The sequence below is a fragment of the Mucor mucedo genome (genome assembly GCF_025094135.1).
Source record: "Mucor mucedo strain NRRL 3635 chromosome Unknown EV154scaffold_144, whole genome shotgun sequence".
Taxonomy (NCBI): domain Eukaryota; kingdom Fungi; phylum Mucoromycota; class Mucoromycetes; order Mucorales; family Mucoraceae; genus Mucor; species Mucor mucedo.
In genome coordinates this window covers 24,191-51,016 of record NW_026252428.1, presented here as the reverse complement: position 1 = coordinate 51,016, position 26,826 = coordinate 24,191, and the positions used below count along the sequence as shown (strand labels likewise).

General features: G+C 37.4%; 13 protein-coding genes across 13 annotated transcripts; 5 read left to right on the top strand and 8 right to left on the bottom strand.

Moving 5' to 3' along the window:
• The first annotated feature begins 302 nt into the window (after positions 1–302).
• Positions 303–3,581, top strand: EV154DRAFT_525707 (uncharacterized protein). Its single transcript, XM_051603318.1, has 8 exons — positions 303–870; positions 943–1,026; positions 1,080–1,206; positions 1,288–1,535; positions 1,594–2,279; positions 2,365–3,219; positions 3,277–3,320; positions 3,385–3,581. Exons 1-8 carry the CDS (start codon positions 398–400, stop codon positions 3,517–3,519), a joined length of 2,652 nt encoding a protein of 883 aa, XP_051452504.1. The 5' UTR covers positions 303–397; the 3' UTR covers positions 3,520–3,581.
• Positions 3,582–3,867: 286 nt separating this feature from the next.
• EV154DRAFT_525706 (uncharacterized protein) lies at positions 3,868–4,408 on the bottom strand. Its single transcript, XM_051603317.1, has one exon. The coding sequence runs from the start codon at positions 4,391–4,393 to the stop codon at positions 4,100–4,102; it is 294 nt and encodes a 97-aa protein (XP_051452503.1). The 5' UTR covers positions 4,394–4,408; the 3' UTR covers positions 3,868–4,099.
• A 415-nt stretch (positions 4,409–4,823) lies between these two features.
• On the bottom strand, positions 4,824–5,616 carry EV154DRAFT_569148 (uncharacterized protein; the record flags this gene model as incomplete). Its single annotated transcript, XM_051606116.1, has 3 exons — positions 4,824–5,231; positions 5,299–5,479; positions 5,534–5,616. 3 exons carry the CDS (start codon positions 5,614–5,616, stop codon positions 4,824–4,826), a joined length of 672 nt encoding a protein of 223 aa, XP_051452502.1.
• EV154DRAFT_63707 (uncharacterized protein) lies at positions 5,538–6,615 on the bottom strand. The gene is made up of 3 exons (XM_051607702.1): positions 6,263–6,615; positions 5,883–6,207; positions 5,538–5,807 (listed from the first exon to the last, which is right to left on the bottom strand). The coding sequence occupies exons 1-3, from the start codon at positions 6,409–6,411 to the stop codon at positions 5,622–5,624; spliced, it is 660 nt and encodes a 219-aa protein (XP_051452501.1). The 5' UTR covers positions 6,412–6,615; the 3' UTR covers positions 5,538–5,621.
• A 123-nt stretch (positions 6,616–6,738) lies between these two features.
• On the bottom strand, positions 6,739–7,101 carry EV154DRAFT_486411 (uncharacterized protein; the record flags this gene model as incomplete). Its single annotated transcript, XM_051598847.1, has 2 exons — positions 6,739–6,898; positions 6,953–7,101. The coding sequence occupies 2 exons, from the start codon at positions 7,099–7,101 to the stop codon at positions 6,739–6,741; spliced, it is 309 nt and encodes a 102-aa protein (XP_051452500.1).
• A 256-nt stretch (positions 7,102–7,357) lies between these two features.
• EV154DRAFT_63825 (uncharacterized protein) lies at positions 7,358–8,286 on the bottom strand. The gene is made up of 3 exons (XM_051607703.1): positions 8,020–8,286; positions 7,638–7,965; positions 7,358–7,572 (listed from the first exon to the last, which is right to left on the bottom strand). Exons 1-3 carry the CDS (start codon positions 8,166–8,168, stop codon positions 7,561–7,563), a joined length of 489 nt encoding a protein of 162 aa, XP_051452499.1. The 5' UTR covers positions 8,169–8,286; the 3' UTR covers positions 7,358–7,560.
• A 2,016-nt stretch (positions 8,287–10,302) lies between these two features.
• Positions 10,303–11,270, top strand: EV154DRAFT_525692 (GCN5-related N-acetyl-transferase-domain-containing protein). Its single transcript, XM_051603316.1, has 3 exons — positions 10,303–10,642; positions 10,726–10,781; positions 10,913–11,270. Exons 1-3 carry the CDS (start codon positions 10,402–10,404, stop codon positions 11,090–11,092), a joined length of 477 nt encoding a protein of 158 aa, XP_051452498.1. The 5' UTR covers positions 10,303–10,401; the 3' UTR covers positions 11,093–11,270.
• Positions 11,271–11,989: 719 nt separating this feature from the next.
• EV154DRAFT_525690 (kinase-like domain-containing protein) lies at positions 11,990–14,674 on the top strand. Its single transcript, XM_051603315.1, has 4 exons — positions 11,990–12,244; positions 12,309–12,642; positions 12,777–13,079; positions 13,147–14,674. Exons 1-4 carry the CDS (start codon positions 12,038–12,040, stop codon positions 14,625–14,627), a joined length of 2,325 nt encoding a protein of 774 aa, XP_051452497.1. The 5' UTR covers positions 11,990–12,037; the 3' UTR covers positions 14,628–14,674.
• Positions 14,675–14,877: 203 nt separating this feature from the next.
• Positions 14,878–17,200, top strand: EV154DRAFT_525689 (eukaryotic translation initiation factor eIF2A-domain-containing protein). The gene is made up of 8 exons (XM_051603314.1): positions 14,878–14,931; positions 15,011–15,080; positions 15,141–15,212; positions 15,285–15,400; positions 15,479–15,578; positions 15,653–15,741; positions 15,824–15,918; positions 15,983–17,200. The coding sequence occupies exons 1-8, from the start codon at positions 14,901–14,903 to the stop codon at positions 17,123–17,125; spliced, it is 1,716 nt and encodes a 571-aa protein (XP_051452496.1). The 5' UTR covers positions 14,878–14,900; the 3' UTR covers positions 17,126–17,200.
• A 1,357-nt stretch (positions 17,201–18,557) lies between these two features.
• On the bottom strand, positions 18,558–19,614 carry EV154DRAFT_525679 (ubiquitin-conjugating enzyme/RWD-like protein). The gene is made up of 7 exons (XM_051603313.1): positions 19,449–19,614; positions 19,285–19,363; positions 19,204–19,220; positions 19,071–19,148; positions 18,902–19,010; positions 18,716–18,843; positions 18,558–18,661 (listed from the first exon to the last, which is right to left on the bottom strand). The coding sequence occupies exons 1-7, from the start codon at positions 19,470–19,472 to the stop codon at positions 18,647–18,649; spliced, it is 450 nt and encodes a 149-aa protein (XP_051452495.1). The 5' UTR covers positions 19,473–19,614; the 3' UTR covers positions 18,558–18,646.
• Positions 19,539–21,956, bottom strand: EV154DRAFT_525676 (uncharacterized protein). Its single transcript, XM_051603312.1, has 4 exons — positions 21,573–21,956; positions 21,149–21,430; positions 20,219–21,056; positions 19,539–20,160 (listed from the first exon to the last, which is right to left on the bottom strand). The coding sequence occupies exons 1-4, from the start codon at positions 21,674–21,676 to the stop codon at positions 19,888–19,890; spliced, it is 1,497 nt and encodes a 498-aa protein (XP_051452494.1). The 5' UTR covers positions 21,677–21,956; the 3' UTR covers positions 19,539–19,887.
• A 1,732-nt stretch (positions 21,957–23,688) lies between these two features.
• EV154DRAFT_525670 (uncharacterized protein) lies at positions 23,689–25,618 on the top strand. The gene is made up of 5 exons (XM_051603311.1): positions 23,689–24,128; positions 24,214–24,420; positions 24,504–24,593; positions 24,679–25,102; positions 25,174–25,618. Exons 1-5 carry the CDS (start codon positions 23,829–23,831, stop codon positions 25,527–25,529), a joined length of 1,377 nt encoding a protein of 458 aa, XP_051452493.1. The 5' UTR covers positions 23,689–23,828; the 3' UTR covers positions 25,530–25,618.
• Positions 25,586–26,716, bottom strand: EV154DRAFT_63420 (uncharacterized protein). Its single transcript, XM_051607701.1, has 2 exons — positions 25,788–26,716; positions 25,586–25,702 (listed from the first exon to the last, which is right to left on the bottom strand). Exons 1-2 carry the CDS (start codon positions 26,319–26,321, stop codon positions 25,643–25,645), a joined length of 594 nt encoding a protein of 197 aa, XP_051452492.1. The 5' UTR covers positions 26,322–26,716; the 3' UTR covers positions 25,586–25,642.
• Positions 26,717–26,826: the final 110 nt, after the last annotated feature.

The window sequence follows — 26,826 nt, the reverse complement described above, 5'->3', positions numbered from 1 at the left end:
AAAGGAATAGTTTGGTAATTCCCAAAAAAAAAAAAAAAAAAAAATAGCAGGCTAAATTTAAAGTTGCGTTATTGACACATCCAAAAAGAAAAAAAAAAGGTACAGATTTGACATTCCAAATTAGGCGATCCCCACGTGTAAAAGGGATGGGTTTATACATGACAAATATGACAAACACACCCTATGGATAACACGATATAGTCTTAATTAAACTGAACACACACAGAATTAAAATAAACCACACTAAAATAAGTGATCCATCATGTCAAGTTGGGTATCTTGTTACACTTGTTCCCATTCAACAAACAACAACAAAATAAAAAGTTTTTCTTTTATTTTATTTTTTTCTCTTTTTCTCTCTTTTCCTTGCCTTTTTTTTTTGTAGAAGTCCCAAGCAATGTACAACAAGATTAGAAGAAGAGAGGATTCAAAAATAAACTACGCTCGCGATTACCTGGACCGTGACAGTGGTATTGTGACAGAATGTGAGTCGGACGCTGACTACCATCGTCCCCATTATATCTTTAGTGATGACGACCAGGATGTGCATCACGCTTTGAATCAATTAGGTGACATTCACCATATTCCACAACAACAACAACAACAACAGCAACAACAGCCAATGGACAGCGTGTACAGTTCACCCAGCTACTATACGAGTTTAGCAGACCAATCCGTGACGCTGATACGACATTATTTAAAAGACAGTGGATGGAAAAAAGTGTTGAAGCATAAGAGCGGCACAACAGTCTATATGCTTCAAAGTGCGGTAGAAAAGACAGCCTTGTTTCGAGGTGAAGCTATAATTCAAGGGTTTACCCCTCAGTCGATCTTTTACGTCATTGGCATGCGAAAATTATGGGATGAGCAGTAAAGTTTTTTTTTGTTTCCCAGAAATCATAAAATGTGAACCTTTCCCCTTATTTTTTTTTTTTTGTATAGGTTTGAGGAAGGAAAACTGATTGATAATTTGAATGATACGACTTCATTGACCTATGAATCTTACAAATCCACCACCACTTCAAAGTAACGTGCAACATTTCCTAATAATTTTTTTGTTGACACATTTTTACATATAGAGCATATGATTTGACTCTGGTAGAAAAAATTGAATGCTCCTCCGATGGTGAAATCCTATTTGCATGTACCAGTATTGATACAGCTAAAGTACCAAAGACACCTGGTAAAAACCGAAACCAAGTCAAGGTAAAACATACACCCCTTATTGATTTTTTCATCCTGAAAGAACGAGAAATAGTAACAAATGATTTTAATATCTACATTTAGTTACAAGGATGGATATTACGACAATTAAATACATCACCCGTGTCTACTAAAGTCACGTATATAACACAAGAAAATATCAAGGGTTGGATACCAGGTTTAACAAAAAAATCGTTAGCTCGTAAACCCTTGATTATTGCATCCATTGATAATTATCTTCGACAAAAATCACATCGACTTCGGTTGCAATTACCTCCTACATCATCCACATCTACTCTACATACCACTACACCATCTAGACTATCCCCCCAGTAAGTAATTTTTTTTTCTTGAAGAAGAAGAAAGCCGACTAACCCTAGAATGTTATAGAAGCATACTTCAACATAATAATAATTCCAGTTCTTCCAACAATATATCGATTATCACACAGACATCACCTACTTTAGGACCTTCCTCTTCTGTAGAAACGGTAGATAAAAAATACAATACCATCATCCTCTCCAACCCTCCACCTCGTATATCCTCCCTTGCCAGCAAGAACTCAGGCAAGACAAAGCATATATCCTTTGCAGATGAAGTTCAATTACACAGTCCACCTTCTACAAGTTCTTCTTCTTCAGCAAGGTCTTCCTTGAACGATGAAGACACACTTTCCGCCTCCACCGGCAGTCCTCTTCCTCCACCACCATTGCCGCCAGTGCATCAATTATCACCGATTCATGAAGTGTCTCCTAGTTCACTTCCTTTTTCAAGTACGACAACGACGGCCAAGAAAGAGTTTAGTAGTACGAAGGCAGTGGCGGGATCTAAATTATACCCGGCGAGTCGACATCGTGTGGAGCGCAAGCAATGCCTGGACCAGTTGAAAAAATATGCGCATAGTGATATGAACGATTGGAAATTAATTGGTGAGAGAAACGAGCGTACAAAGGTGTATACGCAAGCAGTGGAAGGTAGCAAGTTACCCATGATGCGTAGTGATACAACATTTTATGGAACGTGGACACCTGAGCAAATCTGTTCTGTTGTTCAATGTTTTGGAGCGCGAAAGATATGTAAAGTCAGAACGATGATTTGCCTTAGAAAAAAAAAAGAGAGTGGGATACTGAATGTGACCGAGATTTTTCTTTTTTGTTTTAGGGGACGACTATTTTGAAGATGGACATGTGGTAGAAAGATTTTCACAAAAGGAGTACTTGATCTATATGGAAATGAAAAGTTTATTTCCTATCCAAAGTCGAGATTTCTCAATCCTGTCGTGTATTGAAAGTAATGTGAATAGTGGTACAATTTATGTGGCATCCACCAGTGTTGTGGACGAGTTGATCCCACCCGTGTCACATCATATGCGTGGCACATTTCTAACTTATGGTTGGGCCTTGGAACCACTTCGATCAATACAGCATCGACTGATTGGCGTGAAAGCAACGTTTATTGCTCATTTGGAGATGGGAGGTGTCACACCTCTACCGTCCGCCATCTCACGTCTACTAACCAACGAACTCCCCGTGTGCACAGACCGTGTACAGAATTATTTGAGACAGCATGGCTGTCCGCCTTATATTCGACGCGTGGCGGGTAAAATTACGTTGGAAGCGTTTGATGAAAAGGAGAAGCAATACACAATTCATTTTACAGCGAAACATGCACCATCAGCCAGACAATATCGGAGTCGTAACACGAGCGTGTTGGAATCCATGTGGTGTACAGACTTACGCACGCATCCCAGCATGTACCCGTTTGGGTACACCATCGAGAGTCAGCCGAAGCATGGTGTACGCGTGGAGATGAGATCGGATGCGATGGGGATGAGGATTTATACGGAGAGAGAGGAGATGGATGGACAGACGGTGACGGTATGTATTCGACAGAATCGTGAGTGTCTACCCGGTGGAAAGCCAATGTTTCAGTGGAACGGGACTGTCTTGTTGAATGGAGAGAATGTGGAAGAGGAAGAAGAAGTGAAGACGGATGTTGATATACCAACGATCCAAGGTTGGTTTAAAAAAAAAGGAGGGATAACACGGATGTATGTTAATTTATCATTGGTAGAAGATAAACCGCATGATGATAGAATTGAACAACCCAATAGCAAGGTAAAAGGACAAAGAGAGAGATAAGGAAACCAAGTTGAATAATTGTTTTTTATTGTGTGAATAGGACGGACGAAGAAACAGCCATTTAGTGATTTTAAGTGATGATTTGACTTTTACAGGACATCAATTTTCTTTTGTTATTTTATTAATGGTGATTTGTTATTATCTTGGTAAATTCTCTTGTCGTTGTTCAATCTAGTGTCTGCTATAAATAAACGACTGGGTAGTTTTTTCCTTCGCCCAACAAAGCTTTTTTTTTTTGTATGGCATTTACAATAGGGGTTTGTTTTTTATTTTCTTTTTTTGGGTGGAATGGCATATGACACTTGTGGGATGCCGAGAGATAAGAGAAAAAGATGTCAATGTTTTGAGCACAAAAGTGTGTATGTGGGACAGTATTTTGTGAATTGAAAATTGCACTTCTTTGTAATATATTCTAGGCAACCGCATGTAACTAGGGGGGGGGGAGGTCCGTAAAAGGAAGATCGCGTATGATGCATGAAAGGTAATGTGAGTGTAATAAAATCCTTCGACCCTCTTCCTTTCTCTCCCCAAAAGTGTCTCATCATATGCGTGGAACATTCCCGATTCTTTCTTATGGAGTTCAGTGTGTGTGTGGCATCTTTTGTTGGAGCCACTTAGATCAATCCAACACAGGCTTTTCTCTTGTTAGTAATCTAAATAAGGGATATATCACACATCTTATCTATTGTCTGCTGACAAGAAAATAATGAAATCCGTCTGTGCAGTGTACATATTATTAAAATGATTATTTATTATTATTTCCGTCGTGTAGCCGGTCCCTCCGTGAAAAAAAAAAGAATGTATGTAAAAGCGTATGGATGGTAAATAAAACGGCTATCGGTGTAGATGTACTTTAGCAAAAATAAAAAAAAAAAGAGATAACTCTTAGTTGACACAAATAAGGTTATCCATGTGGTGCACAGATCTTTGGTATCCCCTAAAAATGTTAATAAGCATGTTAACCCCATTTTAAGATAAATGAAACGCAGCAGATCAAATGACAGGCTATTACAGCTGGCTGGGCTGGGGCTGACCTGACTATAGGTCATAAAGCCAAAAATGTGAAAATTAGGGTTTTTTTTTTTTTTATCGAACCGGATGGTAAGCCGGTTTATATATATAATTGGACGGGACAAATAGTTATTGTTTGACCAAGTTCATAAATAGTGTGAAAAGAACATATCACATGGTTTAGGGGAGCAAAACCCAACTCCAAGGTAAAAGAGCATAAATTAGATCACGGGGTCAAATCTGTGTGCAACACAAGCCAAAAGAAAAGAGAAACATGCCTTTTTATTTTTAATAATTGTAAATGAATTAGATAACTACTTTTTATGGGAGAAAGGGGGAGGTCATTTATAATTACCTGATAATAAAAAAACTGTAAACACGGTAATCATGTAGTATCTTTTTTTTGTTTCTTGCCCATATTATGAAAATTTATGTAAAAAAATAAAAAAAAAAAGGGGGGGGTCACAGCTACTCGTTTAATGCTTTTTTTAAAAGCTTACGAGCCTTCTTGAGTCGCTTGATCTCTTGGTCAAGATCTTCTATTGCTCTTTTTGTGCTCAACTTCCATTCATTATTGGTGGAAGCAGGCTGGCTAGACGAAGCTTCACCAAAAGCAGGACGAGAGAAAAAAAGAGGTTCGTCTGAGAAAGACCCAACAGAAGAGGAAGAATGCTCGGCAGACACAGTTTCAGCAGACAAAGACCGAGCATTCAAAGGGTTCCTTGTAGATGACAAAGCACCAGCCGCTAAAGGAGCACCAGCCGCTAAAGGAGCACCAGCTACCAAAGGAGCACCAGAGGAAAGAGGAGCAGTTGATCTTGTCAAAGATTCAGCTTCATCACTTCCAACCAACAATCGACTCACCTCTTCAATCGCCTCTTGTTGACCACCAAAAACTGCACACGTTTGTGCCTCAATTGGGCGTGGAAGAAGCAGTAGTGACTTCAGATTTGTCATGTGGTGTGGGTGTAGGTGTTGTGGTAGGATATCTGACAACAGATCCGTCAGGATACTGCATAGGAAGGACGGAAAATTGAAGGTCATTCAACTTGATACCCTTTTGATTATACAAATTATAAAAGTACGCGGCGCCTTCGATAGTTGTGAAGTGGAGGTAACAAGTGCTAAAAAGAAAAGAAAAATTAGTAATCAAAAAAGACTTTGGTTAGGATACATACTCTGATCTGACATGTTTCTGGATTTCGTTCAACGGCTTGAACCTTATACCATTTAACACCTCTTGAGCTTGCCCTTTGGTCATATTCTTTAGGCTGGGGCTTGTAAGTTTAACTTGTTTTTGAGTTTGTTGCAACCGGGGCAGACCATTCTGAAAAAAGAAACGTCCGTCGTGTTTTTTAAAAGCTTGTAAAAAGCGAAGATAGACGAGCAGGAATAAGCTCGTCTATCAGGAGTACCCCCAAGGCGACGTATCTTCTTCCTCCAAAGTTCATGCTGATTAAAAAAAAAAAAAAAAAAAAAAAATTGGATTTAGTATAGATTTGTAATATTTATAAATAGTTAAAGTACCCAAATTGAACTTGACAGTCTTTTGATTTCCTTGGATAATCTATCGATAGCCTCTCTTGTTCTGCTGGCCCATTCTTTATTTACGGGCGTATTATCAGATACTGATCTAGTGGAGGCTGTAGCGGGTGTGGCGGCGGGTGTGGCGGCGGGTGTGGTAGTAGGTGTGGTAGTAGGTGTGGCGGCGGGATAAGTGACAACAGTGCCATCGCGGGATCGAGTGGGGTGTACAGTAAAATGGATGTTGTTAAGGCTGAGCCCCTTTTCATGATAGCTATTATAAAAGTATGATGCGCCCTCTTTGGTCGAGAAATGAAGATAACAAGTACTAAAAAGAAAAGAAAAATTAGTAATCAAAAGAGAATTTGGGTCAGGATACATACTCTGATCTAATGTGCTTTTGTATTTCCTTTAAGGGTTTAAATTTAAGTTTGTCTATGGTCTCTTCGACTTGCCCTTTAGGCATGCTTACAATAGTGGGGCTTTTGAGTTCAACTTGCTTGTGAGGCTTGTTACATCCTTGACACGTCATTTTTTATATAAACTGGTATTACGGGAAAAAAAAAACGTCCGCCGTGTTTTTTAAAGGCTCGTAAAAAGCCAAGATAGACGAGCGAGAGTAAGCTCGTCTATCGGGAATACCCCTCAAGGCGGCGGATCTTCTTCCTTCAAAGTTCATGCTGATTAAAAAAAAAAAAAAAATTGGATTTAGTATAGATTTGTAATATCTTTAAATAGTCAAAGTACCCAAATTGAACTTGACAGTCTCTTGATTTCTTGGTCAAGGTTTTCGATCGCTCTTTTTGTGTTACCTTTCCATTCATTACTGGTAGAAGTGGTGGTAGCAGGTGCGACTTGGTTATGTAGGTGTTGCGGCGGAATAATTGACCACAGTACCGTCAGGGAACTGGGCGGGTAAGATGGTGTAATGCATGTTGTTTAAAATAATACCATTTTCATGATAAGCGTTATAAAAGAATGCTGCGCCTTGAACTGTTGAGAAGTGGAGGTAGCAGATGCTAAAAAGAAAAGAAAAATTAGTGATCAAAAAGGAATTTGGTCAGGATACATACTCGGATTTGAAGCTTTTTTGAACCTCTTTGAGCAACTTGAACTTTATGGCACCTAACGCCTCTTTAATTTGGCCTTTGGTCATATTATTGCATCCGAGACCTTGCATACGAACTTGTTTCTTTGGCTTGTTGCAACCTTCACAGACCATTTCAAAAAAAGAGAAACTTCCGCCGTGTTTTTTAAAAGCTCGTAAAAAGCGAAGATAGACGAGCAAGAATAAGCTCGTCTATCAGGCGCACCCCCAAGGTGGCGGATCTTCTTCCGTTGAAGAGTGGAGGTAGCAGGTGCTAAAAAGAAAAGAAAAATTAGTATTTAAAAAAGAATTTGGTTAGGATACATACTCGGATTTGAAGTTCTTCTGAACCTCTTTAAGTAACTCGAACTTAATACTACCTAAAGCCCCCTTTAGTTGCCCTGTTGTCATATTTTTACAACTGGGGCCTTGAATACGCTCTTGTTTGTTTGGTTTGTTACAACCTTCACAGACCATTTCAAAAAAAAAGAAACTTCCGCCGTGTTTTTTAAAAGCTCGTAAAAAAGCGAAGATAGACGAGCAAGAATAAGCTTGTCTATCAGGCGTACCCCCAAGGCGACGTATCTTCTTCCTTCAAAGTTCACGCTGATTAAAAAAAAAAAAAACTGGATTTAGTATAGATTTGTAATATCTTTAAATAGTCAAAGTACCCAAATTGAACTTGATATTCTCTTGATTTCTTGGTCAAGATCTTCTATTGCCCTTTTTGTGCTCAACTTCCATTCATCACTGGTAGAGGTGGTGGCAGCAGCTGCGACTTGGTTCTGTGTGGATGTCTGTGTGGGGGTCTGTGTGGGTGTGTGGGTGGTTTTATGTGTGGGTGTAGGTGCTGTGGTGGGATATCTGACAACAGTACCGTTAGGGAACTGCATAGGATTAACGGTAAACTGAAGGTTGTTCAAGTTGATACCCTTTTCATTATAAGAATTGAAAAAATATGCTGCTCCTTCAATTGTAGAGAAGTGGAGGTAGCAAGTGCTAAAAAGAAAAGAAAAATTAGTAATAAAAAAAGACTTTGGTTAGGATACATACTCTGATTTGATATGTTTTTGCACTTCGCTCAGCGGCTTGAACTTTATGACACTTAATGTTTCTTGTGCCTGCCCTTTTGTCATGTTCTTTAGGCTGGGGCTTCTTAATTTCACTTGTTTCTGTGGGTTATAACAACCTGAACACACCATTCTGAAAAAATAAATGAAAAAAAAAAAACGTCCACCGTGTTTTTGAAAGGCTTGTAAAAAGCCAAGATAGACGAGCGAGAGTAAGCTCGTCTATCGGGCATACCCCCAGGGCGGCGGATCTTCTTCCTTCAAAGTTCATGCTGATTTAAAAAAAAAAATTGGATTTAGTATAGATTTGTAATATCTTTAAATAGTTAAAGTACCCAAATTGAACTTGATGGCTATGTTCCTGTACTTTACAGCCAAGTACAGGACATAACGCCAGTTCTTGGCCATCCATAAGGCTCCGTCATGGCAATGCATTTTGGCAAGGCAAGACCAAAAGGTTTTCCCAATGCCTTCACTGTACTTGACCTGACAGCGTGTAGCATTGTCTTTAGGCACGGGAAGACAGACAAACCCAAACAGTCAGAACCTGGGGGGAAGTTAAGCTAATTAAAAAGTTGTAAATTATTAGTAAAAAAAGAAATTTGTTAATTATCCATTCGACGTACCCTTGATAGCTGGCTCCCGAATTGCATACAATGTCGTACATGACATGCAAAAGGAACTCTCTTTCTACCAAGCCAGTTCTCAACAAAGGCAATAGCAGCCAAAAGGTTATTTGAACCTAAAGTAAATGAAAAAAAAAAGTATGAATACGCGCGTACTCTTAAAAAAATTGATGTAGTATTACCTTTCCGCGGAATTCATGACTGCCAATTAAAACACGGTATCGTGTCTTGCGCAGCCCACTGCCAAAGACACCACACAGACAGGATTTAGATAGCCTAGGTGCGGGTTATGGTGCACCGAAGGCTGCAGAAGGTACACTTCAGCCCAAAAGACTACTCTTCACGAGGATTTTCATAATAAAAAAAGATCGCAGAGACTGACATGCACTGCTCCTGGATGGGTGACCAAAAGGAAACATATCCTACTTCTACCAAAGCAATAGTCAGCATGTATTGCACAAGAAGGATCCTTTGATTTCTTTGATTTCTTACCAACTTTTGCGTAAGTATAAAAAATGAAGACGCGAAACAAAGAAAAAAAAATTGATAAATTTTTTTTTTTGGGAAATGTCTAGACCTCCGTATTTTTTTTTATACCACTTACAGCAATTCTGGCTAAAACCAGCAGGCCAGTATGAATACAACCCTTCACAGTGAAAACCACTGTTATTCACAGCCTGTGAGTTCCAAAAAAAAGAACTCAAGAGCCCTGCTTGGGAGGTCGCCCTCCTACAGCAAAAACCAGCCGCAGCTGCAATACCGCAATAATATCTTTTTTTCGGTTTAACGTCTTTTGAAAGAAACAAGAGTCACTATTAAACTAACCTTTTGACGTTATCGATTACTTTCATACGATAGAAAAAGTTAAGGGAAAAGAAAAGGAAAAGAATAAAGTGTGTGAACCAGCTTTTATTTATAGGCTGATAAATAAGAGCTTATGTCAGAATAATTTGATTGATTGTTTCATCATTTATTATTTTTGGGCCTTTACTTAAAATAGAAACATATTCAAAAATCCCATAAGCAAATCAAAACTTGGTAGTTGTCTATCTGCGTTCCAGTAGTAGCTTGTAATGACAGTGAAACAGATTTTATAAAAAACAGAAATCGATCATCCTATGAAGTTTAGCCGATATGGCATGTCAATTGACGTGAAGACCTTCACGTGATTCTAAAAAATACGGAGTTCTAGACATTTCCTTTTTTTATGGGATCAGTCACAAGAATTACGTGAGCCAGAGAACCGACATTACATCTTGTTTGGCATGCCCGCATGACTTTCAAAAAAAAAAAAAAAAAAAAAAAAAAAAGCCAGTGTACGCTGTTTGGCAAGTACTTTATCAAGTTTTTTCCTTTTTTCAAAACCCAATATTCGTTCTGCTTAGTGGTGGTAGCTTTAAACAATTGACAGGTTTGTTGGTGGTAGCTTCAACCTCGAAATATTTTTGTTTTTTATTTCGTGTTTTTTTGCAGTTGTATTTGGGGGGTAATTATGGTAAACCTTTCGATTGGCCGGTAAATATATTTTTTTTAATGCAAGTAAAAAATAAAACAACCGCCTTTTTTTTGATTTTTAAAACCCCTCCCTTTGATTTTTTTTTTTTTTTTAATTGGCTGGCCTTTTTAGCCGTTTGGAACGATAAAGGGGATCTATTTATATTTTTTTTTCTTTCCCGTGCCTTTTTTTTTTATTTCTCCCCCTTTTCTCTCTCTTTTTTCATAAGTTCAATTTGCCCGTGATGACAACGTTTACACCACTCGTGCACAGCAATAAAGAAAACGAATTGAAGCCGACAACATTTCCATTTCTGCAATACAGTTTTGGACAGAGGATAAAGACGAGTCCATTTCCTCCTTTTTCCAAACTGTTCTTTACAAGCAATTCAAAGTCCAATCGAACCATTCATGATACCTGTCGTATCATTCATGATGAAGAACTTTGCATGTTTTCCATCCAATTGGATTCGAAAGGAACCACAGGTAAACCATTGGATCAAAATAACCATTATTCTTTTTTTTGCTTAAAAAAAAGTTTTTTTTTTCTTTCTCTTTTAAAAAAAAAGCTGCCATTTGTTATTTACCGACTACTATCAAAAACGTAATTGAAATATACCACATTGTAAGCAAAAAAAAAAAAAAAAAAAAAAAATTAAATTCCCCCCTCCCTCCCCCCAAAAAGATTTTACATAATTTGGGTTAGTAGACAAGATTAACACTTAAAAATCACACAAAAACACATCAAATCAAAAGGAAATCCCAGTTTCTTATCGACATCAAGGTTTGGGAGATAAATTAGTGAAAAAATGTCTGGACTGGGCGAAAGAGTCTGGAACATTGGTCATTCCAACGTGTGCCTTTGTACAACGGCATTTGGAATTTGTAGGGTTACAAAACTATTGTGCTTCCACTCTGATTTTACCAGATGTTTGAATTCTCCCCCCTTTCTCTCTCTAGGCACTGTACAAAATCCACTTTTACATGTATAAAAAAACAGGGTTCACACTTTTCATCCGTGCATCATTTCCCTCCTCCCCCCAGCTTATCTTTTTCTTTCTTTTCCTCAGCCGGACAATAAATCATGACTATTAAAGTGTTATGCCCCCCCCCCTTTTTTTATTATTATTATTATTTACAATGGTAGATGCCCCCCAATGACAACGGGGGAAAGATACTCATAACAAAGAGCTGCCCAAATGAGGACATCTTTCAACATGCAACCAACCAGGCAGCGTGGTAACACAAGATCTATAGCCCTCTTCCCCACCCTTTTTTGGGAAGTGAGTGACACTCATTTATTTTAATCAGAAAAAGAGGGGACGACGACAAAATCATTGCATTAAAAAAAGACATGTTTTGCATGGTGCATTTTTCGGGGGAGTTTATGCCGCTTTCCAAGCCTTTTCTTTTTTTTTTTAAAAAAAAATGGGTATTTTAGTCAAAGGGGATTTCCATTGTTCATGTTGTACGGATGAATGATATATAAAAATCGTCAAGTTTCTAGAAAAAGAAAAAAAAAAAAAGCATGATCTTGAGAAAAAAAGTCCAACTTTTTTTTAAGAGGGAAATGCAGACGTATCAAGTGACGCACTTGATACTTGAGCCCCAATTGTCTGCTATTGTATTATTATTATTATTATTTTGCCAGTAGTGACATAAATAGAAGAGAGAGAGGTTGCCCATATGAAAGATATATCTGGTAAATTAAAAAAGAATATTTGGTTTTTTAAAAAAGTAATCTATTTTTAATGTAGTTTGATGTGACACAAGGAAATTACATACACCCTTCTCCCCCCCTCCTCGTTTTTTTTTCTCTTTTTCTCTCTTTTTTTTTTTTTTTTTTTTTTCTTCTTCAAACATATATATATATATAAAGAAATGACGACTGTAACAGCCTCAGCGCCGATACAATTTACAGAACCTACTTTATCCAGAAACCGATCCTTCCAACAACAACAACAACAACAAAAGAGATATCATACACAACATATTGGAAACTATGTGATTCATAAAAAGACGTTAGGGTCAGGCAGTATGGGAACAGTGAAACTAGCAGAGTGTTTATCTGATAGAGATCATCAGCAGGTAAAGAGAGAGAAACGCAACCAACAACAAAAAAGAATATTTAAATTAACAAAAAAAAAAAAAGTATGCGGTGAAAATCATGCCCAAGATCAATTTAGCTTTGGTGGTAGGTGATGAAAAGAATAAGGATCCCAAGGACACACCCAGAGAACGAGAACAACGAACAATAAGAGAGATGGCCATCATGCATTTATTACGTCACCCCAACATATGTCAATTAAAGGAATGGGTAGTTCAGGGCGATCATTATTACATGTTTCTAGAGTATATCGAAGGTGGACAATTATTAGATTATATCATCAGTCATGGTAAATTACGAGAGAAACTTGCAAGAAAGTTTGCAAGACAAATTGCTAGTGCATTAGACTATTGTCACCGAAATTCCATTGTTCATCGAGGTACGTAACAAGAAAAAAAATGCATCCTTTTATTGTGTGCACCCCCCCCCCACCCCCACATCCCTCTTCCCCTTTTGCGCGTTTCGATCTTGCCCAAAAAAAGAAAAAACCCTAACCCTAATATATCATAATAGACCTAAAGATTGAAAATATTCTGATTACGAATCATGAAGAAATCAAAATCATTGATTTTGGACTATCGAATATTTATTCACCTTCTCGACTACTCAATACCTTTTGTGGCTCACTTTATTTTGCCGCACCTGAATTATTACAGGCACGAAATTATACGGGACCTGAAGTCGATGTCTGGAGTTTTGGTGTGGTATTGTATGTATTGGTATGTGGAAGAGTTCCATTTGACGATACAAGTTTACCTGCACTTCATCAAAAGATTAAGGCGGGTGTAGTAGAATACCCTGACCATCTCACCAAAGGTACGCAGCATGCTTCATTGCGTTTATATAAAAAGCTAAAATAAACCCCCTCCCCCCTCTTTTTTAGAATGCATTGATTTACTTTCCAAGATTTTAGTGGTCGACCCCAAGAAGAGAGAGACATTATCATTTGTCATTCATCATCCATGGATGAACCGAGGGTACGATGAACCGATTTTTAATCATTTACCGCATCGACAACCGTTAAAATGGGTGGATCCACAAGTCATTGCAGGTATGCAAGGTTTCGGACTGGGTTCACCGTCAGAAATCCAAAGCAAATTGGAAAAGATTATTTCATCCACCGAATACCAAACAGCGGCTCAACAAATCGATCAGAATTACCAACAACAACAACAACAACAGCAACAAAAGAGTCACACCGTTTCCTCCATGAACGACAATACGAATTCATTGACGCGATGGCGTCGTACCATCTCCATTAAACGTTCATCACCACCGACCGTGGTTGGAAAAGATGATCCACAGTCTTTACCCGCCATGTATGATCCCTTAATCTCCATTTATGCACTGGTGAAGGAACGTCGTGATTTCGATGAAAAGGTATCTCTGTTACAAAGGGGTGGTTATCAATCCCCTGTTCAATTAGGACGATCCGCCAGTACGTCCTTGACCACACCTTCGCATGGTATCAATAGTGAGATTCGACGACGTAAGACGGAACGTGTACCACCTTCACATACACGCCATCTTTTCAAGGACACCACCGAGACAGTGGATTGGGCTGCACCGCATGTCAATAGTACGGGGGACACCAAAAAATTGAATAACAACGGGGGAACAATTTTACAACGTAGTCGTAGTGCTGCAAAACGAATTGGAGCCATGTTACCAAGTAAAGTCAGCGGTAATGGTGGTGGTGGTGGATTGAATGGTTTAAATGAAGATGTATTTCATGTGATTGAAAGACAAAAGAGTCGTGATTCATTACCGCCCCCTGCGGCTGCGTCGTCATCATCATCATCGGGTGTAGAGTTGAATTATTCGTCTTCTTTAAAGAAAAAGACCATTCATTTATTACGATCGAGTTCGTTAACGGATAAACAACGACGACAACAGGGTAAGAAGACGATGATGGATGAGGATGGAAGACCTGCTGCGACTGCGGTGGTGCAGGGACGACTGGTGGAGGAAGGATTGACGGTGAAAGCACCAGTGACGATGAGCACGCATCCCAAGAGCTTGTTTAATTTTAATCGACGCCACTTGTTCAAGATGACGACCACCGAGATGCTCAAGAATATTCAACATGTGTTGCTGAAACTGGGTATTCAATATCGATTGCAAGAAGGGTACACGTTGAAATGTGAATTATCAGATTGGGGACGGTTGATAAGAGCATCGTCTATGATGGAGGAGGAGGATGAAGGTGTGGTGGATGGCGTGGTATGCTTTACATTGATGATTTATCAGGCGCGATGGGCAGGAGGTCGATTAGGTGTGAAAGTGTTGGAGGCAGAAGAAAAGGATGATAAAATGTATCGACAGATCTATCATACTATCTTGAACGAACTTGGTTCCTTTTAAATCTTATAATATTTAGCTATAATAAAAGCAATATCACTGGGGGGGACTATTTCCCAGTGAAAAAAAAAAAAAAAAAAAAAAAAAAAAAAAACGCGCATGAAAAAGAGAGAGAGAGTTTTCGAGTGATATTTTAAACTCCGGTGATACAAGTACTGCTTTTCTTTTTCTTTTTTTTTTTTTTTACTTACCCGGGGGAGCGCGAAAAATTAAAGTGAATGCGTAATAACAATATTTTTTTGTTGTTGTTGTTGTTCTTTCATCGTATTTGCTCAAATGACTAGTCAACCCATCACGCAATTTTCGTGTATGTATTTAAAAAAAAAAAAAAAAAAAAAAAAAGTTTACCGCTGACGAAAAAAAAAAAAAAAAACCTCATCATGTAGTTCGTTCACAAAAGGAGCTTACCATTTGGGATGGATATCCTGAATTCAAGGCTGTCAATAACTTTAAGAAGTATGTTGCTGTATAAAAAAAAGAGAGAGAAGGAGAAAACTAATTTTTTATGCTCGTTAGACCAGACATGAGTAGCCGTATGTTTCATTATAGCAGATACGGTCATGTCTACGCCTACTTGACCGGTGAAGGGTAAAAAAAAAAATGATGTTAGAATGTATATGAGGAAGGAGGGGGGTTTACTAATGTAAAATTTGTGTATAGTGTCAAAGTATTTGATGCTGCTACATTGGCACCTCTTTGTGAGATCGAAAGAGCTAATGTCATTGACTTTTGGCTTTCACCTCAAGGAAGTTATGTTGCTACTTGGGAACGTCCTGGTAAACAAAAAAAAAAAGTTTTTTTTTTTTTATTATTTTACTAAAAAAAAAAAATAATTGTTCTTGTTGTTTGTATAGTCAAGCTTGAGGATGGTGCTGGTAGCCACAATTTAATGATTTGGGATGCCAAGACAGGAGAACAAATTGCTGCTTTTTCTCAAAAGGCCCAAAACAACTGGTAAAGGATTTTTGAAAGGAAAGGGGGGGGGGGAAAGGATGTGAGCTAAAATATATATATATATATTTATACAGGAATTTCCAATGGACTGATGATGAAAAGTATTGTGCTCGTATGGTGACTGGAGAGATTCAATTTTGGGAAACCAAGAGTTTAGGAAAATGTAAGGCATTTTAAAATCAAAGGAGGAGGAGGAGGAGGAGGAGGAGGAAATATGCAGGATTGACACAATTGATTTTATGTAGCTGTTTGGGCCAAACTTCGACTTGAAGGTGTTGCTCAATTCTCTTTGAGTCCCGGTAAAGCACCTGCAATTGCAGTATTTATTCCTGAAAAGAATGTAAGTCGGACACAAGAAAAGAAAAGGGGTTTTGTGTGTTGATTCTGTATATATTTTTAATTAGGGAGCACCTGCTATTGTTCGTATGTACAGTATCCCTAATTTCAGCACTGCCTTATCCAACAAGACGTTTTACAAGGCAGACCGAATTACAATGTACTGGAACGATTTAGGTACAAATTTACTTGTATTGACCATGACGGATGTGGACAAGTCCAACAAATCTTACTATGGTGAGACCAATTTGTACTATCTTGCTGTGGCTGGTAACTTTGATTGTCGTGTTGCTCTTGACAAGGAAGGTCCGATTCATGATGTGACTTGGGGACCTGATTCGAAAGAATTCATTGTATGTTATGGTTCTATGCCTGCCAAGACCACCTTATTTGATCACCGTGCCACACCCGTATTTGACTTTGGTATCAATCCTCGTAATTTCGTTAAATACAATCCTCAAGGCCGTACCATTTGTATTGCAGGTTTTGGTAATTTAAACGGTACAGTGGATCTTTGGGATCGTAAGAGTTTAAGAAAGATCAATACGTTTGCTGCATCCAATGCTTCTCATTGTGAATGGTCTCCCTGTGGTCGATTCCTCTTGACAGCTACTTTGACCCCACGTCTTCGTGTTGATAACGGATTTAAACTTTGGCATCATACAGGTACATTGATCTATGAAGAGTCCGTGGATGAGCTCTATCAAATCGGATATCGTCCTGAACCTGCCTCACGCTATCCTATGCGTTCCACCTCTCCTCCTCCTAACCCAATCAAGATCCTTCCTACCACAGGTGGTGGTGCAAAGGCAAGTGCAGCCCCCGCCGGAGCTTACCGACCTCCTCATCTTCGCGGTAGTGCTACACCTACCTCTCTCTCTGATAGAGCCGCAGCCCTGGATGGTATTGGTAGATCGCCTACTTCTCAACGTAGAGTGGTGGGATCCAAACCCAATGGTAAATCAAATCATAACGGAAGATCTCCTGCATCACCAGCAGCATCAGCAGCAGCAATAAAGCCTCAAGAACCTGCGATTAGTCCTGAGGAAAAGCAAAAGAAGATCCGTAACCTTGAAAAGAAGTTGAGACAGATTCGTGATTTGAAGGATAAGATGAGTCAAGGAGAAGAATTAGCTCCTGCTCAACAACAAAAGCTTACAAGTGAAGTTTCTGTGATGAGAGAACTTGCTAATCTTCATCTTACCGATTAATAGATAGATAGAGAGAGTGTATGTGTGTATGCGGGGAAGACGGAGGGGGAAAATAAAGATAAATTTTTTTTTTTATTTACTAGTGTTGATGATAATTACCATGTACAATCAAGTGATATGGTTTATTGATGGTTTGTTTTCGTTTATCCACTTTTAATTGTGAGGCGACCGATTGGATATCATTGTTTAATTGAGCGAGAACTCTTTGGGTTTCCCCTTTAAAGGGATCTTCCAACTGAACTAAGGGTCTACTATCGATTATGTCATTCAGTGTCTCTTCGACTTTACCGAGGCGTGTCTCCAGTTTATCAAGACGGGCCGTCAGTTTGTGTAGACGTGCCTCGAGTTTAAACAGTGAGGGTCCTGAGGATTGTTTGGCTGTTTGCACAACGGGGGAATTTTTTTGTGAGCGACCCATTCTTTTTTTTTTTTTTTTTGAGGAGGGGAATATGTATGAAAAAAAGAGTTCTTTTTATTTTATTTTTGAAAATATATATATATATATATATAACAAAAAAAATCAACTTGAATTTAACATGTAAAAAGTGGTTTCCAATTAAGCATGGTGGGAGATTTTATTTTATTTTTATTTTAAATTACTAGAAATGTTGTAGGAAAATAACTGTCTTGGCTTAAATGGAAGGGGAGGAGTATCATCTTGTTTTGTAGAATCATGAAGTTTACAGAAGGAAAACTAGATAAGAGGGTATTTATAAATAGTGGATGGAATCATTGGAGATAGATGAAGCATAAGTTAATTTAACAACTGCTATCTAACCCTTTTTTACAAACCAATTTGAACCACTGACAGATGTTTGAGTCTCTTTTTATTTATATATAAAGCTATGTAAACTACTGGACTAGTGTTGGTGATAAGGACCATGAACTACAATTTTGCCTATTCTAACAACCGACTGCTTACGACGATCATGTCGAAGGTTTGACTTTTGAATCAAATGAGCCATTCTAGTCATACGGATATCGATTTCTTTTTCGTGACTGCAAGTGATCTTTTGTAATGTGTCTTCGAACCGCTTGAGGATTTGCTCTAATTCAGCTTCGGTGGGCCAGACAGGTGGAGTAGGGTTTCTGTTAGACATTGAATCTTTTCTAGTATTTGACATGAGAAAGAAACCAGGAAGGGGAGGAGGAGGAGAGCTCTTTTTTTTTTCTTTTTTTTTTTTTAAAAAAAAAGATAAAATGACATCGGCAGTTTAAAAAAAAAACTGTCAAAAAAAAAAAAAGGGTAGGATGAAATAAAAAAAAAAGAGTTACGCAATGTTGTGGCGACACCAACTTGTCAAGTCATTTGTACGAGTTCATGGTTCTTTTGGGTCATGCAAAAAATGCGATTATCTCACATGTTGAAGATGCGAACAAAAAAAGTTCATTATCCACACACATATTTTTTAGCCAGTCAATCTCTCTCTCTCTTTTTTATTTATTCGCAATTAAGAACCAAAACGTTTTTAAAAAAAAAAAAAAAAAAAAAAAAAAAACTATATTATTTACACTACGAATCTATCGAGAAGCGTACTACGGAAAAAAAAGGATTAGATTTCTAAAAGGAGGAATGGACAGAGAACTAACCTTGTCGACATATTCTTTCACGATTTTGTTAAATTTGGGTCTGTTGGCATTATAGATTTCAGCGATGGAAGCGACTAGAGCATCATCTGGGTTAGGTGTTTCTAATAATCCAACGAGTGCTTGCAATACTAAAAAAAAAAAAAAATGAGTTTTCTTTTGCATAAACAATTTTTTCTTTATTCTTACCGTTGACTAATTTAGTGGCTGGCTTCCAAACATCCGGCTTTAAAAGATCAACACAAATAGCACCATCTTCATCAATATTAGGATGATAAATTTTGGTAATGAATTTCATCTATCATGGGAATGTTATCAGCCTAAAAAATGAATTGGGTAGTTTAACCATGATTTTTACCTTTGGTGGTTTGAATGGATAATCGGCAGAGAATGTAATGTCCAGCTTGAAAAATCCACCTTGATAAGGACTTCCTTGCTACATAAAAAAGATTGAATACCTTGTTGTTTATCTTATCAAAAGTATACTTTACAGGTCCAACCAAAGTGGCTAAAAGAAAGAAAAAAGAATGAGACTTTTTTTTTTTTTTATTGTGCCTTATCTTGTTTTTTACCTCTCCAGTGAAATAAGTCTTCATCTACAGGAGCTGCACTCACATTAGGAGGAGGATTCTTTGTTAAATCAGCTAATTCCTACACACACACACACAAAAAAAAACTCGTCATTGAGAACAATGTTTCATTCTACTTTCACTTTTTTCTTTTTTTTTTTTTTTACTTTTTGAATTCTCTTTAAAGCCATGTTTTTTTTTATAGCGGGATGGAAAAAGAAAATAAATAAAAAACGCGGTTTTTTTATTTTTTCATTGTTAGGTTTTTTTTTTTTTTTTTACACCTGTGGACAACCCCCTTTCCTGTGACGCGCTTTTTACCTTTAAATTGCATGAAAAAAAAAAGGGGGGGGGGGACTGAGCAAAAAAAAAAACCAGCCCACTTTTTTTTTGGGTGCAGCGCCAAATCTTATATTGATCTCGTTACTGAGAGGAGGTAAAAGGTAAATATTTTTTTTTGTCTTTTTTTTCCCCCTGCCACCACCTGTTATAAGAAGTGAGGGGGAGGGAAATGTGTCATTGTATTATAAGATAATTGGTAAGATATATAGAGAGTAAGTAGATAAAGATGGGGGGGGGGGCTTAAGGAAAAAAAAATAATAATAATTAAGGACGACCAGCGTCAAGTCCGTTAGAATAAGTATTCTCACGACCATAAGGATCGGTAGAGTTCATATTGTATAAGCTAGTATGATAATGTGAAGAAGATTCTTGTGAATTGGATAATCGATCTGTTGTTGTTGTTCCAGCAGCAGCAGTAGAGGAAGGGGGAGCCCAGTAACCATGTTTGGGTTCGGTTTTTAAAGCCTTGTCATTAAAAGCCGACGTATTATTTTCATATAGATGTGATGAAGGAGGAGGAGGAGGAGGCACAGAATCCTATGAATGATTGTTTTTAAAAATCACCCCGAAAATATAAATAAAAAAAAAAACTTACGGTTTGGAAATAAGGTGCGGGAACCTGACCTTGAGAAGGAGGTGGATGACTAGCATAGGGCGATAGATTAGAAGAGTGAGGTGGCATCATGGGAGAGTAAGCAGATATAGATGAATATGGATAACTATTGTAAGGAGAATAGGGACCAAAATCACTGATGGGGGAATTAGGTAAGCTTGTATTATATCTATTAGTAGGTGAACTTTGTTGTTGTTGTTGTTGTGGATGATCTGAAGAATCATTTGAAATGGAGGAATCATTATCCATATGCTTGAATCTTGTATGAGAATCAGCATAATGACCAGGACTACGACCACGTACAACGAGAGGGGCGGAAGTACATGTAGCGACACGAATGGATTCACCACGACTGCAGTTAGCGTAAAGATCCACGACAATTTCATAATACTGTTGAGCCGCTCTACGTTTCCCATTGTTGGCTGTAGCGGTCTTAAACTGAAGACGTTCAAAGGTGACGATATTGTGATTGGATCCGACAGAGGCAAGATGGAGGTTACCACCAGCACGTACAGGACGTGGTTCAGGTATCATTTGTGGACCTTTATCTCTTTTGGGTGTATGTTGAACCAACTCAATCTTCTTGTCATGGTTTGTCACACGAGCACAGACACCAATTGAAAAGTAATCCACCGTTAAAAACTCTTGTGTATCTGTCTTTCTTAATAAACAGGGTACCTCTGCATTTTGAAGTAGGTAGTTCATCCCATGCACATCAAATGTAGAACTCACTTGAAAGTAATTTCGGCGATAACATGTCCAATCTTGATCTGCTCTAAAGAAACCTCTATCCATTTTAGCATGTAATTGGACTTGGTAACTGATGATGAAAAAGTCATATCAGTTATAAAAGAACATACATACACACACACACATATATATAGAAACACATGTCTTATCCTAAATCTTTACCTGTTGGATTGATCCATGTTACATAAATCATGAAGCTGCTTGGTACTGGAAAAGGTAGGTCCCATCTCAAACGAAAAGATGGATTCTGTTCTTCTTCTTCGAATAGGGCCTGCACTTGGATATGGATTTGAATGAAAGGTGGTGGTTGTGAAATTCGCGGGTCTTGAAGGAATGGGAGGACGTCGACGAATCAAGTTGGGTGAAATGGCTTGTTTTTCATTTGGTGGAGAAGTTAAAGTGGATTCTGGTCGCGGAGTCTCGGGTTGCGAGATCGACATTAAACTACAGGGAAATAATAAAAAAAAGTTAGAATCTTAAGCGCGTGCGCGTGCGTGAAGTGTAAAGCTCAACTCCCCCCCTTTCCCTTCCCCCCCCCCCAAAAAAAAAAAATTGGATGGGTGAGGATGTTGACCCCGTTACTTACCCTTGTTGTAAAGGCGGTGAAGCAGGTTGACTCGTAGTGTCATTCTTTATCACTCCCTCGTTTGCATATTCGCCGTTATAAGAATAAGGCATATAGTTGGTCATTCCGGTGTCGAGATGAAGAAAGTAAGAAAAAAAAAAGAGAGAGAGAGAGAAAAAAAAGGAAAGAAGGGAAAAAAACGAACAATAAAAAAAAGAGAACTAAATATAACCGGGAAAAAGAAAACTAATATACACACACACATTCATTGAGCCCAATATTCAATTTTTACCGTCCTTGAACACATGACAATAAGATTTTTTTTTTTTTTTTTGGTTTGATAAAAATGGAAACAATTACTTGTTTTACAAAACTAGGATACAGTAGGCGCACGGTTGTTTTTTTTTTTGGTTGCTCCCCCTTTTTTTTTTAAAAAAAAACATTGCATGCATTATTTAAAAAAAAAAAGGGAACAATGAAGAGGCTGATGTCGTCATGGTAACCGCCCCCTTTTTTAAGATTATTATGTAAATAAAATCATGACTACGCTGTTTATATACCAGGTCATGATTTTCTTTTTTATAATAGACTAGACTTGATTCAATATTGTATAAATAAAATAGAGAGAGAGAGAGAAAGGGGGGGGGGAGAGAAAGAGCAATAAATACATCCTTTAAAAGGGTTTTAGGCACGTGTGTGGGGGCAGAATCGAACCTCCTCTAATAATTTAACCGTTTATATATAAAAAAAAAAGGTTCTTTGGGAAAATCAAGAGTACAATACTGTATTACCAAATCATGTATAATTTAGGTGGGGGGGGATTAGAGAAATCTCATCAGATGACTTGATGGTTTTAAGGTTCTCATTTAGTTGGCAATAAGTGCCTTTTTAGGTATTTTGACAGAGTGCGTGAAATCCCGTAATCCAAGATGGCGTGTTACCACCACAGCCATTTTTTTTTTTTAAAATTTACCCTTTTTTTTTTACTGCAAAGAGAGAAAAAAAAAAGGCGAGACGGGAGATGAAGGAACCCTTTTTTTTTTTCTTGTTTGCACCAACAAACGTGTGTCATCTCTCAACTATCCCTTTATTTATATATTTTTTTAAAAAAAGTATCCGTTAGAACACCATATTGTATACATGACCACAATAAGTAGATCCTTTGTGATCAGATAGTAGCTATCAAATAACGGGTTTAAATGCAATCATTGCCAAAAGAAGAAGGCTTGGAACCACTTCCCCTCCTTTTTTTTTTTTTTTTTTTTTTTTTTTTTTTGCTGTATAAAGGGTCATCGTCTCTGCTAAGACATATATAAAAAAAGAGACTTAACTGTTTAATGGTTAGTATCACATAACTTTATAGCGTCTTGGTGTTTCTGTAACGCTAGAACAAAAATATACTGTATATCACGTTATTCACACGCAACGAGAATAGAGTATTTTGTTAGGTCTCTTTCCCATTGCATTGAGCTAATGGTTTCGTCATGAAGGTCCGTTTTTTAAACGTATAGCACAAAGCCAAAAAAAAAATAAGCTGTTGAACCCTTGATAAGCGGTTCTTTTTTAAAAAAGAAAAGAAAAAGTTTAAGATGATACTACTGTGTACAAAGAGCACAAATAGTTTTTTTAAAGGATATTTTAGTTTTAATGAAAATTAGGTTTATGCAACAAACTTTTTTTTGATTGGGAGAGCGCTCCCTGAAAGGGTTCATTTTTATCAGGTTTTTGAGAATACTCTACACATGAAAATGTTTACATTTAGAATGTGTTTTTACAGATACATGGTTGGAACCATTTAAATGACTGGGATTTTACGCATTGAGCTCTTTATCCCCCGAGCAATCACGATGCTGTGTTACCAGAAAACAAAAGAAGCGGGGTTTTTTTAGTATGGGGGGGGGAGGGGAAGGGGACGACAGAGGGAGGGAAGGGTGTGATTGAGGAGAGAAGAATGTGATTGAACAGTTTACTTCTGTAAATTGTTTTTTTTTTATTTTCATTTTGGTTTAATGAAGTGTCTAATGTTTATTTAGCAGGCAGTCTGTTTCCAAATACGATTTGGGTTGGTGAGTGAGAGAGAGAGAGAGGGGGGGGGGAAAGAGTTTATTGAAAAGCCGCAATACCTTTTTTTATTTATTTATTTATTTATTTTTTTAATTTATCATGAATTGGTATGCAACATTTTGGTATAAATACAAAAGTCTCTAAAAAAGAAAAGCAGTTCTTGTTTTGTCTTTTTCTCATACATCCCCTGTCACAACTCTAAAATAAAAAAAAATGAATAAGCCATTACCTATCAAGCCACCTCGAAGTATGAAGAAGCAACCGGTACGGAACCCTACTTATTCCTTGTTTGATACCATGACACCTTCTCTTGATTGGTTAAACACAAGCAAAAGGAAGCATTCTTTTTCATCCTCATTTGAAGATGTCACAAGTACTGACCACAAGGATGGAGGAGAAGGAGGAGGAGGAGGAGGATTTTGGCGTCGTGCATCCTTACCCAATTATTTCACGAGTGTCAAACAAGATTGTGACCATTCGATGTTGAATGTTTGTCAAGACTGTATTACAAAGGTATGCTTTTTTCGTGTGTGTGTGTGTGTGTGTATAGGTTTCTTTTTTTAATTTAGAAAAAAAAATAAACTTTTTTTTTTTTTAGGTTTCATCACCTTCCTCCTTTACAACGTTTGACTTGCCAAAAGAGCCTTCGTTTACTATTCCTCCCTTTCTCGACTCCTCCTTTTCTCCTTGCTCTTCCTTCATTTATCCAGATGAGGCCTTTTTTATTGGTGATTTATTGTCGCCTTCTACTTCTTTGGATTCTTTCTCTGACCTGAATACATTTTATTGTATAAAAATCACCAATGTAAAAAAGCTTAAATTATATTAAGTTCCTTTTTATCGTAGTGTATACTAACATCTTACCATTTTTGTCTTTCTTGCGGTTAGATTCCTTGGGATATCTCTCAAAAGGATATTCGATTATTTTTTAAAGATTTTGAATTTCCATCACCATCGTTACATGCTCAATCCATTCATGTAAAAAAAAAAAAAAAAAGATTTGTTTTTTTTTTTTTTTTGGTAATTTTCTCTTGAATCCTAACGCAAATATATAAATATATAGATTATGATGGATCGTATGACGGGTAAAACGTTATCCTGTTGTTATCTCGAATTTATGACTGAAAGGGAAGCACAACGAGCGATGGATTTTGGTAACCAAAGGATGTTAAAAAACCGACCGGTGACGATCCATCGGTGTTCCAGTGCGGAATTTTTGTCGACGACCTTTCCCAAATGGCAAAGTGGGTTTATGGGCCATCGAGCCAACGAGCCAACACAAACCGTATTTCAACCGTTTATCACGTCGGAAGAAATGAATTCCATTCTGGTGATCTGTAAAAATTATAAATTGCATTTTTCAAGAAAGTGTGCCGAAAGACCGTTTGAAAATATTATTTCCATTGTCACCAAATATCCTTGGGAGAATGAATGGGTGACGGTGGTACAGAAGGACGCTATTTTTGACATGCTGAAATCCTCCATGGGTAAATATTTAGCCTTTTTTGTACATACTTTTTGAAGACTTAAAATAACCACTTTTTTTTTTTTGGCGCAGATATTTTGAAATGTCATTTGGCAAAAGAAGTGGTGCATATTGATGATTCTTTATTACACAGAATGGCAAGAGTGGGTATTATGTGTCCTGCTTTTACAGAGCCACAAAAAACGAGTTTACTTCAAACTGCTCATATTAAATGTCCCATGATGGATATCGAATCTTACATGTTAAAATCAAGGCCGCTGCCATTAGATCATTCATATGTCCATGTCACCACTGCCAACACATCCTTACTCGATATCTTGAATGCCTCACCTAGTGCAAGCAGAAATGAAAGCGATGAAGAGAGTTACTTTTTTTGTGAAAAAGAGGACGATGAAGAATCCTTTTGTCAGCTACAGCTTGTTCAGTGAGAGAGAGACAAAAAAAATCCTGCAATTTTTTTTTTTTTTTTTATATATATATATATTTATTTAAGCATTTGTTGATGTATTAGAGGCCCCCCTTTTTTTATTATTATTATTGGTTATTGCGGCGAGGGAAGCTGTATGTTGGGAAACTTTTGTTTACACTTGGTACATGTACACTAAAAAAATAAATTTGATTTTTTTAACACACATTGAACGTCTTTTTTCTAAAAAAAAAAAAAAAAAATATCATTTTAACTTTACCACTCGACTTCCTCGATAACCACAACAGTAAGGAACAATTAAGATTGCAAAAAGTAAAGAAGAAGAGGTTAATAACATGCGTAAATCATGATATCCTCCATCTTTACAGGTTGGACCTAAAGATTGTTCAATCTGATGTCTTTGAGCAATAAATGGAGGATAGATGGGATTTCCTTGTGCATCATAACCTTGTACACCTCGCGCTTCAGCAGGTGTACCACCCACCACACCAGGATATCCTTTACTGATATCCTGATTTTGTTGTTGTTGTTGTCGTTGACGTATCTGTTGTTGCTCCTTTTCTCTCGGTGTGATACCCGTACTACTATTGACATTGTTGTAGTCTGGTAAGACGGTATTTTTATTATCATCATTGATGGATTTGAAATCATTTGTATAAGGTGTCTTGACGTCAGACATGCTAAATCTCGGTTGGTCTTGTGTGTACTGTTGTTGGATCGCATTGTATTGCTGCTGGTGTTGCATGCTCATCGTATTTTGAGAGGGAGGCTGCTGAAAGTTATTATTGTTCATTTAGTGTGTGAAAAAAAAAAGAGAGAGAGAAAAGAAAGAAAAATAGTTAACTATGATGCAATAAAGTGTGTGAGTAGCAATGAATCAAGTCACAAAATACTAAAACCAAACAAAAAAAAAAAAAGCTTGTTTCAACACCCATTATGCTTTTTGTTAAATAAACAGATAAGTGCCCTTTTCTTTTTCTATTATTGTAACAGAATCAGTAGTTTGAAAGACGATAGCAAATTGATTGATTTATGCTGGCTAAAAAAAAAATATTTGAATGATAAAATACCGTACATTGTTGAATGATGAAGGATGCTACGCGTGTCGAGATAGTTTTTTCTTTTTTTTTTTGCATGAAGTGAAATTAGTGTCGGTATTTACATATCATAAACATGATTGGCTTAAAAAGTGATACGCAGCGGTGTCTAAAACATTTACTTTTTTTTTTGTACAGCTTTTGATATTTATGTATTTTCGACACGGGTGGCATAACATTTTGTGATGAAATTTGAGTGAA

Coding starts and splice junctions, on each gene's coding strand:
- EV154DRAFT_525670 (XM_051603311.1), top strand. CDS start 23,829: ATGAATAAGCCATTACCTATCAAGCCACCTCGAAGTATGAAGAAGCAA. Junction 24,129..24,213: donor GTCAAGACTGTATTACAAAG/GTATGCTTTTTT, acceptor TTTTTTTTTTAG/GTTTCATCACCTTCCTCCTT. Junction 24,594..24,678: donor TACATGCTCAATCCATTCAT/GTAAAAAAAAAA, acceptor ATAAATATATAG/ATTATGATGGATCGTATGAC.
- EV154DRAFT_525689 (XM_051603314.1), top strand. CDS start 14,901: ATGACTAGTCAACCCATCACGCAATTTTCGT. Junction 15,213..15,284: donor GCCTACTTGACCGGTGAAGG/GTAAAAAAAAAA, acceptor ATTTGTGTATAG/TGTCAAAGTATTTGATGCTG. Junction 15,579..15,652: donor CAAAAGGCCCAAAACAACTG/GTAAAGGATTTT, acceptor ATATTTATACAG/GAATTTCCAATGGACTGATG.
- EV154DRAFT_525692 (XM_051603316.1), top strand. CDS start 10,402: ATGACAACGTTTACACCACTCGTGCACAGCAATAAAGAAAACGAATTG. Junction 10,643..10,725: donor GGATTCGAAAGGAACCACAG/GTAAACCATTGG, acceptor TTAAAAAAAAAG/CTGCCATTTGTTATTTACCG. Junction 10,782..10,912: donor TAATTGAAATATACCACATT/GTAAGCAAAAAA, acceptor TCAAATCAAAAG/GAAATCCCAGTTTCTTATCG.
- EV154DRAFT_525676 (XM_051603312.1), bottom strand. CDS start 21,676: ATGACCAACTATATGCCTTATTCTTATAACGGCGAATATGCAAACGAG. Junction 21,057..21,148: donor AACATGGATCAATCCAACAG/GTAAAGATTTAG, acceptor TTTCATCATCAG/TTACCAAGTCCAATTACATG. Junction 20,161..20,218: donor CCGCACCTTATTTCCAAACC/GTAAGTTTTTTT, acceptor AATCATTCATAG/GATTCTGTGCCTCCTCCTCC.
- EV154DRAFT_63707 (XM_051607702.1), bottom strand. CDS start 6,411: ATGACGTGTCAAGGATGTAACAAGCCTCACAAGCAAGTTGAACTCAAA. Junction 6,208..6,262: donor CAAAAGCACATTAGATCAGA/GTATGTATCCTG, acceptor TTTTCTTTTTAG/TACTTGTTATCTTCATTTCT. Junction 5,808..5,882: donor GACTGTCAAGTTCAATTTGG/GTACTTTAACTA, acceptor TTTTTTAATCAG/CATGAACTTTGGAGGAAGAA.
- EV154DRAFT_63825 (XM_051607703.1), bottom strand. CDS start 8,168: ATGGTGTGTTCAGGTTGTTATAACCCACAGAAACAAGTGAAATTAAGA. Junction 7,966..8,019: donor CAAAAACATATCAAATCAGA/GTATGTATCCTA, acceptor TTTTCTTTTTAG/CACTTGCTACCTCCACTTCT.
- EV154DRAFT_63420 (XM_051607701.1), bottom strand. CDS start 26,321: ATGAACAATAATAACTTTCAGCAGCCTCCCTCTCAAAATACGATGAGC. Junction 25,703..25,787: donor GTTATCGAGGAAGTCGAGTG/GTAAAGTTAAAA, acceptor TTATTTTTTTAG/TGTACATGTACCAAGTGTAA.
- EV154DRAFT_525690 (XM_051603315.1), top strand. CDS start 12,038: ATGACGACTGTAACAGCCTCAGCGCCGATACAATTTACAGAACCTACT. Junction 12,643..12,776: donor AAATTCCATTGTTCATCGAG/GTACGTAACAAG, acceptor ATATCATAATAG/ACCTAAAGATTGAAAATATT. Junction 13,080..13,146: donor CCCTGACCATCTCACCAAAG/GTACGCAGCATG, acceptor CCTCTTTTTTAG/AATGCATTGATTTACTTTCC.
- EV154DRAFT_525706 (XM_051603317.1), bottom strand. CDS start 4,393: ATGACCTATAGTCAGGTCAGCCCCAGCCCAGCCAGCTGTAATAGCCTG.
- EV154DRAFT_525679 (XM_051603313.1), bottom strand. CDS start 19,472: ATGGCTTTAAAGAGAATTCAAAAA. Junction 19,011..19,070: donor ATCCATTCAAACCACCAAAG/GTAAAAATCATG, acceptor TTCCCATGATAG/ATGAAATTCATTACCAAAAT. Junction 18,844..18,901: donor AGCCACTAAATTAGTCAACG/GTAAGAATAAAG, acceptor TTTTTTTTTTAG/TATTGCAAGCACTCGTTGGA.
- EV154DRAFT_525707 (XM_051603318.1), top strand. CDS start 398: ATGTACAACAAGATTAGAAGAAGAGAGGATTCAAAAATAAACTACGCT. Junction 1,536..1,593: donor CCATCTAGACTATCCCCCCA/GTAAGTAATTTT, acceptor AGAATGTTATAG/AAGCATACTTCAACATAATA. Junction 2,280..2,364: donor TTTTGGAGCGCGAAAGATAT/GTAAAGTCAGAA, acceptor TTTTTGTTTTAG/GGGACGACTATTTTGAAGAT.